Genomic DNA, 18,549 nt, shown 5'->3' with positions numbered 1-18,549 from the left:
CCACCGGAAATGACTTTGAATCATGATCATGTAAGTTTGTTTTATTGACGCCCCACTCGACCCGCATACAGTTCAGCGGCGTTGCGTGAACGAACGCATTACGTCACGAGCTAAACTAGACCGGCCAGTTATACGGATTCTCTAACTTGACACGTGAAACCCGTTTAACTTCAACGACAGCCTATGCAAAAAAGTCCGATACATCGGTGATTCACGCATCTGTTCAAAGAATTCATAAAAAGAAAGGCATGCGTTGATTGGTGGGTTGCCGGCGGGAGGTTGGCAACCCGGCCTGCCTGCTCAGTGCCCCCGCGACCTCCGCCATGACCGGGCGGCTAGTCGCGCTGCTGGCGCTGCTCGCGACCACGCACGCCTTCATCGACGACGCGCTCGACGTCATCAAGCTCGGCAAGGAGATCGGTGAAGAAGTGCTCATGTCCTGGGACGTGATTGGGAAGCCGTTCAACGCGACTGGAGGGGTTGAGCTGCCGTTAGTGCGGCGGAGAGAGAGGCAGGTGCTGGCGCGGCTGGCTGGCGTCTCGCGTGCTATAGAACGTCTGGAGCTGGCATTGGACAAGAGTGATGCAGTGGCTATGTTAATGGCTCAAAGCGGCGGCCGCGGGGCGCGTCTGGAGCTCCGATTGACGGATCTAGCGGACTTGTTAGCTAGAGTGGACGGCGCGGAGAAGCAGATGCGCAAGTACGTGCAGCTGCAGGGGCAGCTGGAGCGCAGCACGCTGGAGCAGTTCGCGGCGTGGTGCGTGTCGCCGGACCGAGGCGCGCTGCCCGGGCTGCTGGAGCGCGCGCACGCGCTGCTCGTGCCGCCGCACCAGCACCTGCTGGGCCGCTCGTTGTTGCAGCTCGTGCTCGACGACTTGCAGGTCTGTACCACGGACACACCCGGCTGAGAAGCTAGGCATGGCTTACATAGATTCGAATTCTAAGTATTTAACTGTAGCTGCAAATATTCAGTGTTTATGTTCCATGCGTTTTGAGTGTGCATTCATCATTATATGGCGGAACATGGTCAGATTCTAGGATGGTCCTTGAAATTTGGTCACGCAAACCCATGAAACGAACAATACATTCCGAAGCTTGATTTGTGTGTGTTAGAGCGGAAAAAACATCGCATTCTCCCTTATTGTCTCGTGATATTTCAGTAGGCAAGCTCCGACAGATTGATATAAGTAACAATGACAGTTTAGAAAACAAAAGAAAAATGATTAAAAACAAACAGCTGCTAGTTTTTGATGCCTGGTTCACAGACAGTCATTGCAGGAGTGGAATCCGTTGTAGAAGCACCACTTCAAGTCGGTGTTGTCATTGGAAACCTTATATTGTGAGATAATGTCGACGCTCACAAAGAGACGACCTCGATTAAAGTGTAACGTTCAGATTGCAACGGGTGAGTTACTTCAACTTTAGTAACCATGGGAAAGTTTTCATATATTAAACCTCCTTATCTTCAACACTAAATCAAATCAGTCATGATCCCTTCAAAAGACCGAGACCCAAAAAGGGTGGTCCGGCGGAAACCACCAATAAAAACTTAAGTTATGCATGTCAGTCGGAATATAACAGCATCAGTCTGGCACACGATATCGCTCCGATCTGTCCAATGGAGTGAGTCACAAAGGAAACAGCGCGGGGTCAAACAACTCCTACCCGTTAAGATATCACCCTCGTTTTTATACTTTTACACCCAATTTTAGAATAACTTTTTATGACAACGTCGTTCTAATGTTTCGTTAAGTTTACATCTTCAGTTCGTAGAGAGAAACACTGTTAGTTATTTATCTGTTGACTTCAATAGTCAGTGGTATTTACAGTTAGTGTTGTATGGACTAGTTTGCAACAGCTGTAGAAGAATGTCCTCAGTTATTGACACAATAAACAATAGCACCGTTTAGGACAAAAAGTCGACCTACTTCAACCATTTCATTCACGACAAGGTGCAGAAGTGTTTCCCACCAGTCATGCCACTTTCACTGATGACGACTCATGCACCTCTGGTTTTCATTTTAACAGCTATGATTAATTTAGTAAGCAAGGATGGGACGAATTTTATTGAAGCTTCGTAAATATGTTTATTTGCAAGTAAGACTATCATACTATAGAATAGCAAACTAAATGTCTGTTTCAAAGCTTCATGAGAACCGCTACACAGTGACACAGCTGGTCAAACTGGCATAGGTACTGTTATCAAGAACTTTGCATTCAATATTTAACTGCCACAGTCGTATCAAGTCACAAAGGCTAGTTGGCAAATACAGTGTCAGGGTACCAGGAACTCATAACGAATAGGAAGTAGGTATAGGTACATCAGCAACACGAGGGGCGTCGTTGTTATCATTTTATCTGAAACTGCCAATATGTACATAGGCACGCATTTGCACTAGCCTGACAAAGGAGGGCTTATATACCTAATGATAATGATAACTTTAAAGGAATTTACTATGAATATATTAGAAAGGAAAATCAATTGTTTTCTTTGCCAGATATCTGAAAGACTGACGTACCCCATGGAAACATTACTATCGAGATAAAGGAAAATAAAATAAAATACTGCTGATTTATAAATGAAAATTAAATAAAGCGTGTAACGAACTCGGTAGTGATAACAACGAAGGTCAAAGGTTACTTCTATTTATGCAAAAACGTTATTGATTAAATATAATATTTACCTATGTAGTAAAAAGACCCTAATAATAGCGATCAATAGCAAAGCAAACGCAGTATGCACAATAACTCCATGGTTATCCTAAGTCGTGGTCACTACATCGTGAATATTGCATCAGTTGTATCATCATCATCCGCCAACACGCGCACTCCTGGACAATGCCCAGGGCACCGTAGCTCTTTTCCTTGGCCTTCCTCATTCATACCCAGCGATTATAACTGTTTATGACATTATATTTGTGATCTCGGAGCTTCTATTCTAAATGTTGGTGTTGTGTGGTAATGAGCGCAAAAGCTAAGGTCATTAACTTTTATTTGTCTACACAGTAGCAACGCAAGTTCCTAGTACTCTCTTAACTCTTGCGCAAACATGTGTATTATTTACCTACAAGTTTTTGCAGAGTTTTCAAAGCACGTTCCTGGTACAAGCATGCTGAACGTGAGTCATATCCGTACAGTCCATAGATCACTTACATTACGGGTCCACAGCCAATGTAAATGTTGATATCATTGACATTAACATTACCTATGTGCTGGAAGGGGGATTTTATTTACTACTGACATAAGACTTGCAATATTATTGATCAGCAAAATAACTAATCCGATACGGCGATAAAAACCAAGCGTTTTTATTAAATTCTCGTGCGCTTTGATCCTTCCTCTAGGCATATAATATCGATGTGTTATTCTTTGATATATACATAGCAAAAACTAAGTTACAATTTTAAGTTAGTTAATAAATTTTAAAAATTTAAAATGAAGGGTGAACAACCTTAATTTTATAAAGTTAACTAATAGATATCGATATTTTCAGTTATGCATTCTAAGAAACACTACACTTCACCTAGCCAATCCTTTACTTATAATCCTCTTCACGTTGTATCAACTATCCATTAGCAACTCCATAACAGTTTAACTAATGATGACTTGAATATAAAAACAAAGAAAAAATCTAATTAAACATACAAGATAACCCACGTAAAATGTTCTTAGAGCAATACAAGAGTCGGTAGATGAGGTTTTAATCACGTTTCGAGTATTAAGTGTTGATCTCGCGTCATTGTGGGAGACGCAAACGTGAGAATACTGAATCAGTTCAACAATCAATTATTGGAAATTGGGGCAACTTCTTTGTACCCAAGACAAATAAATCAAAAGACATTCCTAATCCATTTCTTACAACCAAAAAACAACACTATATCCAACCCGACACAAAAACGCAATAAATCCTAAATCAAACCTATATCCTAGAAATCATAACAATCCAAATGCCTAGAGTCAATCAGTCATTACGACTAACTACAATTACACAATCATCCGTGAAGCAACGGCATTGCATAGAACGCCGATAATAATTATGCACAGCTAATAATCTCCAAGCATAAATAATAATAGTGATTTGTAAATGAGACAACAAAAACATCCTTCCACCCGTTTGCACAGATGCGCGGGAGTCGTACCAACGCACCAGCTGACAATCTCAATCAAATAATAATAACATTATACTGACTATACTACAACACACAACAATCCAATAACAACCTTAACACCTCCTCATAAGCTGCACTAGCAAGACAGCTGGAGGTCTGCTAAATTAAATAACCCAATAAGGTATAAACCAGTAGCAGATGGATAAGTTATTTTGAACCGTATGTGCTTGTGATAAGAGTGGGTTAGTTGAGTAGTTGTGAATCAAGTAACATGCGGGCGTAGTGTGGGGACACGAGTGTGGTGAATTGATTCGTTTCAAACGATTCTTTTAGTAGACGAACTTAACTCAAAATGTACGCAACAGATTATAATAATGAGAAAGAGCGACCTCAAAAACAAAAACTTATATTTACAGTAGACCTCTTAGTGTGTCACTACCGATGCTCAATGTTCATCGTATTTATCCAATAAAATTATTATAAAATATCTTCATCACGAATAAACAGCAGCCAAGGAAAGCAGCGCATTTCCTCAATCACTTTACACGACAGATTGTTGTTTATTCCAACTCAACAGAACAATCGAACACTTCCTTTTCCTCAAAAACCTTGATGTTTAAACAATACTTTCATCCACTGCACCTAATTTAAAGGCCAATCGAGAGGTCAACATTGCAATTTATTGAATAAGCAATCGTCTGTACCGTTAAATCGGCGATTTAGAATCAGCGTCAAAACATCGACACACACGAGACAGCGCATCACTAGCGCGCGCGCGGCATAACCAGTCGGTCCCCTCGAGCCTCACCAGTCAGTTTACTACCGGCCGCGGACCGACACGCACCTAGAGAACATAGCTGAACAATGAGAGCAGCGGCGCTCCTGGCGCTGTGCGCGCTCGCGCTGGCCGACGACATCACGCCGGTGGACGAGGCGAGACACAGCTTCTACCGCATCGAGGACCAGCTGTGGGTCAATGTGACCGACGCCAACTGGATCAACGCGGGGCTCGGCGGCGACGTCGAGCTAACAAAGACGTTCTCGGCGTTCGCGGGCGTGCTCGAGGCGATCCCGCGCGCGCCGCGCCCGCCCGTCGACTCCTGGCTGTGGAGGAAGGCCACGGAGAAGATGCAGGTGGTGGACACCCTGTACAAGAACTTCGTGGAGTTTGTCAGGCGGCAGGCGGTGCCGGGGGCCGTGCCCGCGCCCGTGCGCGAGTGGCTGGACCTGGCCGAGGGCGTGCTGCTCGACGAGAAGGCCTCCGTCAAGCAGGCCGTCGGGAAGCTCGACGACCTTCTCAAGCACGGCGACCTGTTTAGGACGCCCTTGCAGGTATGACGCAGTGAAGTGTTGTGAATAAAGGAAGTGACACACGCGCGTGCAGTCACGTGCCGGGAATGCAGTATGTCCGAGTCTGGAACGTGCATTTGCAACTGCTAACAAAGAGATTTCTACCCCGCAACAGGCTGTGTTTAAATAATACCGAGTCAGTGACCTCACCGTTAGTTTACAAGGCGCGAGGGTTAAGTCCAAGCCGAGTAGGTAATTGTATCCACTGTAGTATGGATTCAACAGCTGTTAACAAAGCAGAGAAAGTTTTACCGTCAATCGGTTACCCTTGACATGTCTTTGAAGCGTTATTGAGTGCACATTTGAATCAATTCAGTATTAAAATGAAAACGTCAACACAAAACTAATAAGGCATAATTGATAGGCATGAAAATACTAGGCCGTACTGTTATTGGTCTACATTTCTCGGAAAGCTGACACGGATAAATACAATACAATAACAAGTTTCGTCAAAATACCGAGAAATCATTCAGAAATTAATTTACTTCGCATACAGAAATGCTCCATACACTAAAATAATCTATGAATTATTGTGGTTAGTGCCGCCCGAATATGTAAACATATGATATGATGAATACACAAATCCATGAGCGAGTGTTTACCGAGATGTTATTATTGTAATATAAACACGGCGCGGTGACATGATGATCGCCCTAAATAAAAAACTCACTTCTTTGTTAAATGTAAACAATCTCATACAACATCTACAAAAACAAGCCCTAAATAAAAAACTCACTTCTTTGTTAATAAGTGTAAACAATCTCATACAACATCTACCAAAACAACATCTTATGTCACTTTCTGATGTGGTAATTTTCGATATTTATGTAGAAGTACCCATAATCTCCGCGCTAAATATACGATTTAGGGTTATTATTATTTACCATGTTCCAACAGAAGCCTGCACGACGTCATTTCTGCTGTTACGCACCTATTCCTTAGATACTGATAGCATCGACTGCTTCTTATTTGACTGGCCAACCATCTCACCACAACGACAAACCCTAGTCTAATGTTTATCCCCAACACGCAACAAGACCATCAGAATCGACCTCAGTCCCACCACCCACACCCAAACCCCCTAATCTCCAACCGACCTCCATCATCTCTCATTCCAGGAGGTGCATCCAGACCTGTGCGAACTGCAGCTGTCTCCGCACCAGCTCATCCACGACATGTACAACACGGTGTCGCTGACCGAGATCAAGGGGTACGCCATGATGCAGTTCAGCTGGATGCTGTTGAGGATCTATGGGAAAGGTGAGTGTGCTGGCGCTTTTGTTGACGTTGTAGCGACAAGTGTTGATGGTAATTTTTGACGTGCGCGAATTATTGTGATTATGATGTTAATTTTAAGTAGGATAGGCTTAGTCAGCAGCAAATTTGGTAGTGTGAATAACCCTTATTCTGATAGTAGTGTTTTATGTAAAGTAAATGTAGTAGGGGTAAACGAGAAGTAAATTCCTCTACATCTAAATAACAAAATCACAGTGACAACGAAGGACGGCTGTGAAATTGCTCCAGTTGACTTCTTAACGGGGAAAACTATACGAGTTATACTGATTAGCATAAAAAACAAGTAATAACTATGTGTGCTATTAAGAGGCTAGCAAATATTTAAATTAAATGACCGCCGTTTAAGTTATTATGTTAGCAGCTAACATGGTTCAATAGAGGCAAATGGCTCACTCGATGCTAGAATCTTATGTTATTATAATATGAATACTAACTTTACGTATCCATAACACAGTAAGGAACAGATATAAACACACTTACGTTGTTAAAATAGTTAAAAGCACTAGAATATTTACATGTGAACATGCTATACCTAGGTGCTATGACATAACGTAGCATGACTTTTTGAACTGATTAGCGAGCGCTTGCAGCATTCGGTAAATTGAAACAGTAGGTATTTCCGTTTCATTCCACAAGAAATATTATAACCCAGGAAGCGAGCCTAACCCGGCAGCGTTCTCTAAACCAGACTTAACCCTCAGACCATCATCCAATCTCACAACCTGACTTAACCCTCCACAGGCAACTTCACCCAGGAGGCGAGCCTGACCCGGCAGCGCTACTCGGAGCGGAGCACGCAGACGGCGGCGGCGGCGCGCGCGGCGCTCGCCATGGCCAGCCGCGACCTGCATCGCTGCGACCCGCCGGCGCATGTTGAGGGTATGTGGAGAGGGAGCTATAAGGCCCAGAAGGACTCAATGTCCTTAGATGAAATCCTAGGATTCGATCTACCAGCTCATGTCGGACGAACCCAAAGTCGGTCGACGGAATATAAGGATTTGACCCATTAGCTCGTCGAGTGTATGCAGCTAGGGAGCTAAGCTATGCTTATAGATGTAGCCAACGGTCTAGGAGGAAAGCCTATAGCTTCGGTGAATGAAGCCATACCACCTGCAAAATTATCTGGGGTTACATGGTAATAATACGGCAGTGTAACGATAATTAAACGACACCTACTATTGCATATTTTTCTTACCATCCGTACAAAAAATATATTTAAGAATCAGTAGACATAGACATCCCATAAAATAAGAAAAGGAAAGAAAGGGAACACCTCAAAATACAACAACATCTTTCCTCATATCATATGTCTCTCAATTCCAGGGCAAACCTACGCAGAAGTGACGCGCCTACTCCAGGGCTACATCGAGAACGAAGTGGACATGAACCCCGACGGGACGTGCAAAGAAAACTGCGCTTTTTACACGCTAGCCGAGAACCACGGCTGCTTCAGGGACCTGTACTGCCAGCGGCAACAGAAGTGCGAAGGAAGGATATTGGAGTGCCAGTACATCGATAGTGACATGTGGGTGTGCCCGGCTGTGAGTATCTATGGTTCATTTTTGATATTATTTAACGATGTCTAGGAAATAAAAGCTCTCCTTCGTCATCGATAAACTATACATTAGCACTTTAGCAGATCTGCTTCAAAATCCATCTCATGTTTTCGGTCGGTAGTAAAGAAAATACCTCTCAATCTGACTTCACTTGACCATAGATTGACTGTTAAGAAATCTCACTGTGATCCAGATCAACAAGAGTTATAAAAGTGATTCAGAAATGGAACTTAACCCCTTATATTTAATTTCCAGGGTCGCAACAGCAACCGTCGCTACGAGTGGATAGAGTACGAGAACGGACGCACTCTGGGCCATGCGGGCACCTGCATGAGGGGATCCACCAAGGTGAGACCAACAGCTAATTCATAGCATCCTGTATGGGCCAATGTTGGCGCCAAAGTTTGACGAACTGCACTATTGGATTAAATGTCATATGACTGTGCGAGTGAGCAAATTGATATGGCTTTAAAACCGTTTAGTTTCAATGAAGATTAATTACAAAGCTTCGTTAAACATCATACAGATAATAAAGCTGCAATTTATTAATAGAGGTTTTAGTTAGGTCATAAAATGCATTTTATCAATACCAAGATGAATTAAGACGATAAAACCCTATTTGTAGGCCAATATTGTTTGCTATCAACTTGGCAGTGATTACTCTAGTTTATCTTGTTCACCTTTAAACCGGGTCAGTGTCACAATCATAAACACAACAACTGCGTACCAACAAATCTTAGCAGACCAAAGTCTATCTGAATCAACGCTACCGATGCAACGAAACTTATTTATCTCCCTCCCTCAAACAGCGCCAGCTGAACTCAGACATGTGAAACCTCTATCCGTCTCTTTCGCTCCCACGCTAACCGCTACTTCCCCAGGTGGACTCGTGGTGGAGATGGCTATTCTGGCACTGCTCCTACTGCATGTGTCTGTGCGAAGAATCCGGACCGCAGTCCCACAGATACTTCAGTCTACGAGAAGCCACTTCAGACTCAAAGAACAACAAGTCAGTTCCATTTGCCACAAATGGGACTCCCGCACTTATTGCCTGTTTAGAGTAGAGTTTAGAAGGACCCAGTTTGCCAGGATGTTTTAGTGTTGGCTGTCAGTCGATAGTTTGGCTATCGACGGCGAAGTTTCGTGCACAAATATGGGCCAAACATCGATACCACCAGCTTTTTCTCGGCACCCAATCGATTGCCAACCTATCGACCCCCAACACTAGGCTTTAAACCACTGTGTGACATTCTAGGTGGACTCCTGGTGGCGTTGGCTGAACCACTGTTCGTACTGCATGTGCCTGTGCGAGGACCCGGCGGCCGTCAGCGAACGCTTCTTCAGCATGAGAGAGGCGCTGGCCAATGTTACCGCCAACAAGTCAGTAGCCGTTATAGGGTTATCGGGTCTGCTTGGAGGGTTTTTTGCTGTGGCTTAGATATTGGTGTCATAAGGTTGAAGTTTTTGCTGTAGTTTAGATTTAAGATGGTCGATAGTAGCTGCTGTTGTAGGGTTTGGATTCAGTTTTCGACTTTAATCTTATTTAGGCACATAATATTAGTTTTTTTTAATGAAAAAACTTGTGTTATTTGGCAGATAAGTCGATTTAAGTTATTTTTATTAAGAGCTTGGGTCCTTCTAACAACAGGTGCTAACAATAACGAAACGAAACTAATTAGTGCTAACAGCAATGGTGCGGGAGTCCTTTTTAATATGCACACACTCAAACACACACTAATACAATTTTCAACCCCACAGAGTCGTGACTGGAGTCAGATTAGTGAAGCTTGGACGAGTGTTCCACCTGCAAGTGTCGCAGGGGTCACTAGGGGAGCGGGGGCACGTGACCCCGGACGGCTGGGTCAGCGTGCAGGCCTTCGACCCCGAGGACATGGGGGTCAAGGACACTGTGGACTACCACACGCTCACGTATGAGAAGCGAGCCATCGACCTTGACCAGTTGGACTCACCCGAAGGACACATTCTTACTGGTGTTAGGTGAGTCAACTATTTTACTGATACCAATTTCAGTAAAGCTTTTTGTATCCAGCCCAATTGACCTTATGATTCCGCTACAAGAACGGTAAATAACCATTCCCATAAAGGAAGAAAAACCTCTGGTTTATAGACAACTGTTGATCAAGTTTCAACTTTATTTCATCAACCCTAACGTCTAAATTCCAGGTTCCGCATGCACGGTCCTCACCTACACTTCGAGATCCGCTCGACGCCGTTCAACTACACGACCGGGCGACTGTCGGCAGACAAGAGCCAGTGGATCAGCAACGACAATACAGACGGAGCTGAGATACCGAGGTAAATATTGCTGTCTCTGTCCCTCTTAGGCTGTGAGGGCTTCTTTGTGGCCAATCTGTCTCTCTTACGGTCTTTGAGGAGCATGAAATATTGATGGAAGGTTGGATATTGCTGTCCCTGTTTTTCTTAGGCCGTTATCAGTAGTGCTCCTCAACCAATCATCGACTTTTTACACACACTCCTAGACAATATTTGTACCTATAAGACATTCACTAGCTATACAGATCAAAACATCTATATCACAGCCTACAACAACCCAACTAATCTTATTTCTCTTTCTCCCGCAGATCAAAGCTCCACCTCTACCGTCCAGACATCCCGACGCGCACGCACACACCCCTACCCGTCGACTCAAAACACGACCAGTACATCGAATTCGTCAACACAGACCTGGAAGCTGATGCGGCCCAGAGCACAGTTCCCTTCATAGACATACAGCCAGTTCAGCCGCTAAAAGGAGCGGCTATGTTGAGCGGGGCGGGGGTCATACACAGAGGGGCGCGGGGGTCGGGAGGCTTCATAGCCGTCAGTCTACGCACCTACGACTACACCAGACATATAAAAGCAGAAGCGCCCCCTAAAGACTTCGAAGACGTGGAGACGGCGGATTTCGCGCCGATGGTCAATTGAGTGTTAGTTAAGAGTGTATGTACTGTGTACTCATTATTTAGGTGGCTAGTCTAAGTTTTGTACTAAGTTTTATGTAAGAGTCTTTTGATAAATAAAGTGATTTGAATGTGATTTAACGGGTTTTATTAAAGTTAATCAACTTATTATTACGCAACCGCATGCGAGAGAAAGGTCAACATTTATATTTGTTAGTCACGCCACGATTACAAACTTATAGATACTTTGCCATACTTTATTTATTTATTTGATACTTTATTGCACAAATATGAAATATAAGTGTACATGAAATGTCACGAAAGATAATTGGCAATAACGGCCACTGTCGTCGGGGTCACCACGAAAAGTCGTGGGTAACACAACTTTCAGCTCAGAGGATAAATAATGAAATAATACCTAATACTACTAATATTACCTACTGATACAGAAGCTGTACACACCTGGGGTGCGAAAAAGAGCTTATTCTCCATTGAGCCTATGTCTAATTTACGTCCAGCGTAAGCGCATCCTAGGCAGTCGGTAATACTGCTGGTGACAGATCCTACCCCAGATCAATCTATATATACACGCACACAGTACATACCTGCACGCGCAGCGGGTGCACGGCCAGCAGCGCCAGCAGGTCGCGCGGGGGCAGCACGTCGCTGGCGCGCACGCCCATGCCCCTCACGCACACAGTACATACCTGCACGCGCAGCGGGTGCACGGCCAGCAGCGCCAGCAGGTCGCGCGGGGGCAGCACGTCGCTGGCGCGCACGCCCATGCCCCTCACGCACACAGTACATACCTGCACGCGCAGCGGGTGCACGGCCAGCAGCGCTAGCAGGTCGCGCGGGGGCAGCACGTCGCTGGCGCGCACGCCCATGCCCCTCACGCACACAGTACATACCTGCACGCGCAGCGGGTGCACGGCCAGCAGCGCCAGTAGGTCGCGCGGGGGCAGCACGTCGCTGGCGCGCACGCCCATGCCCCTCACGCACACAGTACATACCTGCACGCGCAGCGGGTGCACGGCCAGCAGCGCCAGCAGGTCGCGCGGGGGCAGCACGTCGCTGGCGCGCACGCCCATGCCCCTCACGCACACAGTACATACCTGCACGCGCAGCGGGTGCACGGCCAGCAGCGCCAGCAGGTCGCGCGGGGGCAGCACGTCGCTGGCGCGCACGCCCATGCCCCTCACGGCCGCGCACAGGAACGCCGCCAGGTACCGGTGCAGGGGGAAGTGGAACGACGCGTGCATCACTTCCGTCTGTGGGGGGAGATAGGGGGGTTAGTTTATAATCATGACGAAAGTAGATCGTTTGCGAGTCGCCTCTGACTGGAGTAGGTCACTCGCGGATTACAGTTGTGAACATAATACGTATGCATGTGTATATTATCTTAAGATTAAGGGTGAGCGTGCGACTGCACTTAGGTCTCCCTTGGTGAGCCTTAAAAGTAGAACACGAAGACAAAGGCTAAAGATGGAACACTGTGAATGTCTGGGAAGTAATCTGTCAAACAGTTATCAGGCCAGCTGAAGCAATCTTGAGGAGATTGGCTTATTTAAGAAAGAATAAACTAGTAGTGTTTATTAGTGTCGGATAAAAAGGAAGCAATCTCTGGACGACAAATATCATCGGCTGGACTCACAAGACAAAAGTCAGAAACACAAACAACCCCACACTCACCCTTTCCAAAGTAGGCGTGGTAAAATGAACAGCGTCAAGCCACTCTTGTAAATACGTCAGTGCAGCCGATATCAGCCGTCTCGCCAGCGGGGCTTGCTCGGGCGAGGTGAGGTGCCCTAGCACGGACCACATCGGGTAGGCGGCCGCTTCTAGCTCGCAGGAGAAGGCTGCGTAGTAGGAGGAAGGCTCGAACTCGATGTGGCCGCCCACTTCGCGCACGTTTACGTTCATGCCTGGAAGGAAGATCGTTGTTTAGCGATTTTATACAGTGTTTCACAGTGGAAAAGCAGTAAATGGAGATCTTTTAGGGAAAGCACATAGTCCGATTCTGTAGGATATAGGCAATTTTATTTATGTCTTATCCCTTTAATCCGAAGTATATACTAATATTGCAGTGCTACTGACGCATCATAGACAAAGATACAGCTTTAATTGAGGGCCAACCATGGAACCTTACATCACCATCAAAACTAAACAGATTTTTCCAGCGGATTGCCATATAAATCAAGATCACAATGCACCACCAGAAATTTGCTTATTTACTTCATTATAAAACAACATAAATCCAACCAACCTTGCAACATAGACAAGAACTCGAACCACATATCCACCAGCGCATCGTCTTGCAGAAACAGCAACGCCACACTCTTATGTGACAGCACATTATTAAAATCCGACACCAACGGCCAATAACAATGCTCTTTCATCACGCGTCTTGTACAATCTATCACGTAGTGGAAATTCTTGTCCGGATCATGTAGGGTGTTCTGCACTAGGATTTTCCCCATCATGAGTCTTAGACTTAACACCATGACGTGTAGTAAGTGTAGTTGTTGAACGCAGCGCAGGGCTAGGGCTTCGTTGGAGAACAGTTGGACCGACATGTGGACCACTCGGTTGGAGAGGGTGTCGGGGTCGGCGGCGGCTTCGAGGACTAGCGGGATGCGCGCGTAGTGCATCACGAATGTGCGGGTCAGGTGCTCCTGGAATTAGAGGGATATGTTAGTAAATAATTGAGTGCGTATTTGGGGAATTGAGAATGGACTTGATAAAAAACCAGTAACCTATGTAATGCCCTACGTGGCGCCATCTGGAAAGCACCAACGTGTAGCTTTTACGTTTGTTTTCTTTAGTTTAGTAGAAAATCATGTTTGAATTCTTAACAAATGCTAGGCTATGGTACACCATGGTCAAAAGATTGACCAGTTAGATAAGGTATCGATAGAGCAAAGTTACTATTTTGGTGGTTTTTTCTAGTAGAAAGTACTATTTACCTTATAGTCCTGATCTGGCAGCATGTTGAGCAGGAAGCAGACCACGTTCTGCGGGAACTCGTACTTGAACGTCCAGAATATGAACTCCTCGAGCAGAGTGTTGTGTGTGAGTCGGGGCGCCAGCGCTGGCAGGTGACGGTATCTGAGGGAAAATGTGATATATTAGCTATTTATTATACTAAATAGCTGTTCCCGCGCGCTTTGCTTCGCCTTAAAAAGTTTTCCCGTGGGAATTCCGGGATAAAAAGTAGCCTATGTTCTTTCCCAGGGTCTAGACCGTATGTATACCAATTTTCTTTCAAATCCGTTCAGTAGTTTTGGTGTGAAAGAGTAATAACAGACAGACAGACAGACACAGTTACTTTGGCATTTATAATATTAGTTAGGATAAGGCTGAGGACAGTGTTGTGGTGTTTTTTAAGAGAGGCCCTCGTCCAGCAGTAGAATATTAATTTGTCAATTATTACTTCAGCTCATTCAGAGCTTCCAATGCGTTGATACAAAGATCGAATGTAAGTTGCGAAGCTATGTATTTTCTATAAACTGGACCTGACGGAGTGTCCGCTCAATGCAAAAGACGCTATGAAGGCCTTAACTTTCGTCAAGTCTTGATGTGCGTCTTGGCCCCGTGCTGCATTTACGCGCTCATGAGCATATGTATGTAGAAATGTGCCTCCTGACCCAGGTTTTTGTACAGACAACATAGTAGAGTCTTGTACTCACTCGAGCGGCGGGTCGGGCGCGGGGAAGGCGTCCAGCGCCTTGTCGTACATGGTGCGCGACTCCGCCATGTAGCAGCCGTACTGCGTGCACGGGAACGGCGGGTCCACCAGGTTGCGGTACATCTTGGGGGAGAAGAGAACAGAGGCATTTAGCACACAGGCATAATGAGAGGTTACCTATATATTGAGAGAAATACCACTGGACAAAGTCTTCATCATCATAATCCTCATTAAAAACTATGTCCACTGATTACACTACGGCATTCCGTCTTTGCCTTCCTCATCCAGCCACTACTAGCTACCAGTCAAAGGGTCATTGGTCTACTGGGCTAGACGGCGCACTCTTTCTGTTAACGGTTTCCATTCAAAAACTCGTATATTAGAGAGGTTATCAGGTCTTAGGCAATTATGAACCTATTCTTCTTCTTAGCGTGCCTGTGGAAACACTAGTGATTTCTCTGCCAGATTAGCGTCTGGGGCTGGTCATATCTGCCGAAGAACCGATAACCGTTGGGGTAGACGAGTTCTCGAGTGGAGACCACGAACAGGCAAACGCAGCGTGGGACGCCCTCCTGCCCGCTGAACTGACGACCTTAGGCGGGTGGCGGGTAGTGGTTGGATGAGGAAGGCCGAGGACCGAGTGTTGTGGCGCTCCTTGGGAGAGGCCTATGTCCAGCAGTGGATGATTATTGGCTGATGATGATTAGCGTCTGTAGCTGAATTCCCACTGGACGCGTATTTACATTTCTTTATTTCCTCACTTTCTTGCACCCCATTTACCGATTATTCACTGAATAAACATCCGGTGGAAAAAACGACCCTCACCTGTGGGTTAATAAGCGCCTTGGTCATGGCGGACCTCATCAGGTCGCCCATCTTGTTGAACTCCATCAGCATCTGCACGTAGTTCTCGCAGTCGCTCACCGCCACGCGGTACCGCTCAGAATTGGACGCCGAGCTGCCCCAGCTGTGAAGATAATAATAAGAAGGTTTGGAGTTTAAAAAATAGATGGAGCTATCCTAGAAGTTTATTTCATTACAGGGAATGCTCGCAGTGAGGGCTATGACTTGACAATGATTGTAATATTCTAAAGTTGGCATTGAGCGTCATGTCGTGCCATTTTATACCCTCTGAATTGTCCTCTTTAACTCCACAGTCTATTACGCAATTCGGACGTATATCTGGCTCTTCTTCTTTCATACCTTACTTCAGTTCATATGCGTGCAATATTCTATGGAAGTCTTCTGAAGACATTCTTTTATGATATTTTTACAGGGATTAATAATACCATGAGGAGGTAAACATATCTCCAGTGCCAGAGTTGAATGTACTTCCTAAGAGTATGACCGATTTTTCACACTTAGAAATAACAATTTATGAAAAGAAAGCAAATAATGTGTGAAATGCTTTCTATTAACAATATTCAGAAGCTCATTTACATGGAAGGGAACATAAAATTTGCAAGTCATGGAATAAGCATTCTTAACTTAGTTGACAAGTCTTTGAAATGTGGTGTGAAACTTGTAGGACATACAGGCTATGCAGAAATAGCACCCGACTGCGAAGTAAAGAACAAAATAATGCAATAAAATACTACAATTGCCTCAAAAGAGAATACTAGAATAGTCGTAGATCTCTAGATACTCTTAGTAAATTACACAAGATTTATAGTGATTTTCATGAGTTAATGAACCTGAGCTGGACTGGGGCCAGACGGCAAGAATGCGTATATACTACCGTGTACCGGGTAAATTTATATGTATCTGGAAAACACTAGATAACAGAAAGTCAGTCAGGGTTACTCGGAGCAATAATACAAGTCATGTTGTGTATGAGTCAGAAGTCCTAGAATCACAATTATTATTCTTGTCTGTGACATGATCACTTCTTTTCTTATCCATTTCAATCCCATTTTACTACTTTTCATAAGGATAATGTATATACCGTAAGAATAACCTAACCTATCCATCACTGCAGTAAACTCACAACTAGACACACCTCATAAACTTCAATCTACTCGCATCGGAGACACGTACCTGGTAGGTTACTCTACAGGGTGTTGCAAAAAGGGTATACTAAGCCGAAACCTACATGTGCAGCATGGTATATCTAAGCCTGAAACTGAAATCAGAATATGAAAATTCGCGTTTTCCATAGAAACTTTGTTGGTCACGTGACTTTTACTATGGTATTTTTTTTTTCGCGAATTTCCAAATTCTGATTTCAGTTTCGGGCTTAGATATACCATGCTGCACATGTAGGTTTCGGCTCAGTATACCAATTTTGCAACACCCTGTATACTCTATACTAACGAAAAACAAAAGATCGGGAACTGTAGTGCAATCGGCACGTTAAATACTTAGTTTTCCGTCATATCCGAGTTCCGTATCTCTCGCTCTCGCGTGCGGACGTATCCTAACGAGCTTAAACATTACGGTGGTGCGGTACTTGCGTTAAAATGGTGCAGTGCAAAAAATGTAAGCAATATATCTCCAAAACTAAAGGGGATAGTGTTCAATGTAAGGGATTGTGCGGAAACTACTTCCATAAAACATGTGCCGGAAACATAAAAACCTTTGCACTAAACGATACGTGTGAGGAATGTTCAAAGACACCAAAGCAAAGCCCGAAAACAGTACCTAAGATTGATCTAGATCCCTCTAAACTAACTGTTGAGAATTTGTTAACAGAAGTAAATAAGAAAATGGAGGTTATCTACACAATGAAAAAACAATTGGATGAGATGGCCGAAACAATCGACTTCTACGCAGAGAAGTATCAGGAGTTAATTGATTTTAAGGCCGACTGCATCGAGAAAAACAAAAAAACTGAAAACAAGATCACCGACTTAGTAAATCGGAACAAGTATCTAGAAAAGTGCAACAGTGCACTTGAAGAAAGAGTACAGTGGATAGAACAAAAAGAAACCGAGAAGAAAGTAGAACTAGTAGGAGTACAGATACAGAATGATTCCATAAGAGAAACAGTTTCCCAAATTGCATCAAAATTGGAATTGCCGATACAAGATATAGTGGATGTGTGGAGGGTAGGCGGTGAAAAAGGCAAAACGGACCGCCGCAACACGACGCTGATAATGAGCCTGCGCACAAAGAGTGCGCGTGACTCATGGCTGCAGCGCCCCCCTGTGACAGTTTAAGCTCGGCTTACTGCAAACAGCAGTATAATGCACTTCCTACCGCCGCGGCAACTAGCAATTACCGCTGATACTCGCTAAAGATTACAGTGCAACCTAACATTATACTATCTTTTGAGGTAACAGGTTAATGGAGAATAGTGGAGGGTACTTGTTTGTTGTTCTGTAGGCATCATGCCCTATGACATCAGCTGAGCCTACACAGCAATCTAATACTTGTCAGACCATACCTATATTTCTTAAATAGGTCAAACAGTCTGTGTTGTAGGTAGCTACATGTTGCAGTAGGGAAGTTTGCTAAGATTTCTCGCTTACTGCGGATTCTTGAAAGAATTGAACTGTAAATGCAGCTGGTCATTTTCTGGACCCTTGGTACTTTCATGATAGTCTACTAGACCTACAGTTCTAGTCAACCTGCCTACACATTAGTCGTCTTGTACGACATTCTAATGGGAGCTGCGGACACGCGACCAG

At 44.6% G+C, this 18,549-nt stretch overlaps 2 protein-coding genes across 4 annotated transcripts in view; one reads left to right on the top strand and one right to left on the bottom strand.

Moving 5' to 3' along the window:
• LOC125488493 (E3 ubiquitin-protein ligase Ubr3-like) overlaps nt 1-18,549 on the bottom strand; it is a 59,167-nt gene that overhangs the window by 27,726 nt on the left and 12,892 nt on the right. The window contains exons 4-9 of the mRNA XM_048622579.1: nt 15,746-15,887; nt 14,922-15,043; nt 14,199-14,340; nt 13,499-13,907; nt 12,925-13,157; nt 12,348-12,503 (exon numbers count right to left, since the gene is read on the bottom strand). Of these exons, the coding sequence (XP_048478536.1) occupies nt 12,348-12,503; nt 12,925-13,157; nt 13,499-13,907; nt 14,199-14,340; nt 14,922-15,043; nt 15,746-15,887 (1,204 nt within the window). The remainder of the gene's footprint in view (nt 1-12,347; nt 12,504-12,924; nt 13,158-13,498; nt 13,908-14,198; nt 14,341-14,921; nt 15,044-15,745; nt 15,888-18,549) is intronic.
• LOC105388803 lies at nt 287-11,368 on the top strand. Of its 3 annotated transcripts, none has more exons than XM_011559780.3 (9): nt 287-881; nt 6,578-6,719; nt 7,497-7,634; nt 8,079-8,296; nt 8,567-8,659; nt 9,567-9,691; nt 10,070-10,309; nt 10,496-10,627; nt 10,915-11,368. In XM_011559780.3, the coding sequence occupies exons 1-9, from the start codon at nt 324-326 to the stop codon at nt 11,255-11,257; spliced, it is 1,989 nt and encodes a 662-aa protein (XP_011558082.3). In that variant the 5' UTR covers nt 287-323; the 3' UTR covers nt 11,258-11,368. The 3 variants fall into 3 exon arrangements, with proteins under 3 accessions (XP_011558082.3, XP_011558081.3, XP_011558084.3); XM_011559779.3 differs by lacking the exon at nt 9,567-9,691 and adding an exon at nt 9,193-9,320 and having other exon boundaries at nt 290-881; XM_011559782.3 differs by lacking the exons at nt 287-881; nt 9,567-9,691 and adding exons at nt 4,897-5,441; nt 9,193-9,320.

Source organism: Plutella xylostella, chromosome 8 (genome assembly GCF_932276165.1).
Source record: "Plutella xylostella chromosome 8, ilPluXylo3.1, whole genome shotgun sequence".
Taxonomy (NCBI): Eukaryota; Metazoa; Arthropoda; class Insecta; order Lepidoptera; family Plutellidae; genus Plutella; species Plutella xylostella.
Note: the sequence above shows the minus strand (reverse complement) of the source record. Positions and strands in the feature narration are given on the sequence as shown.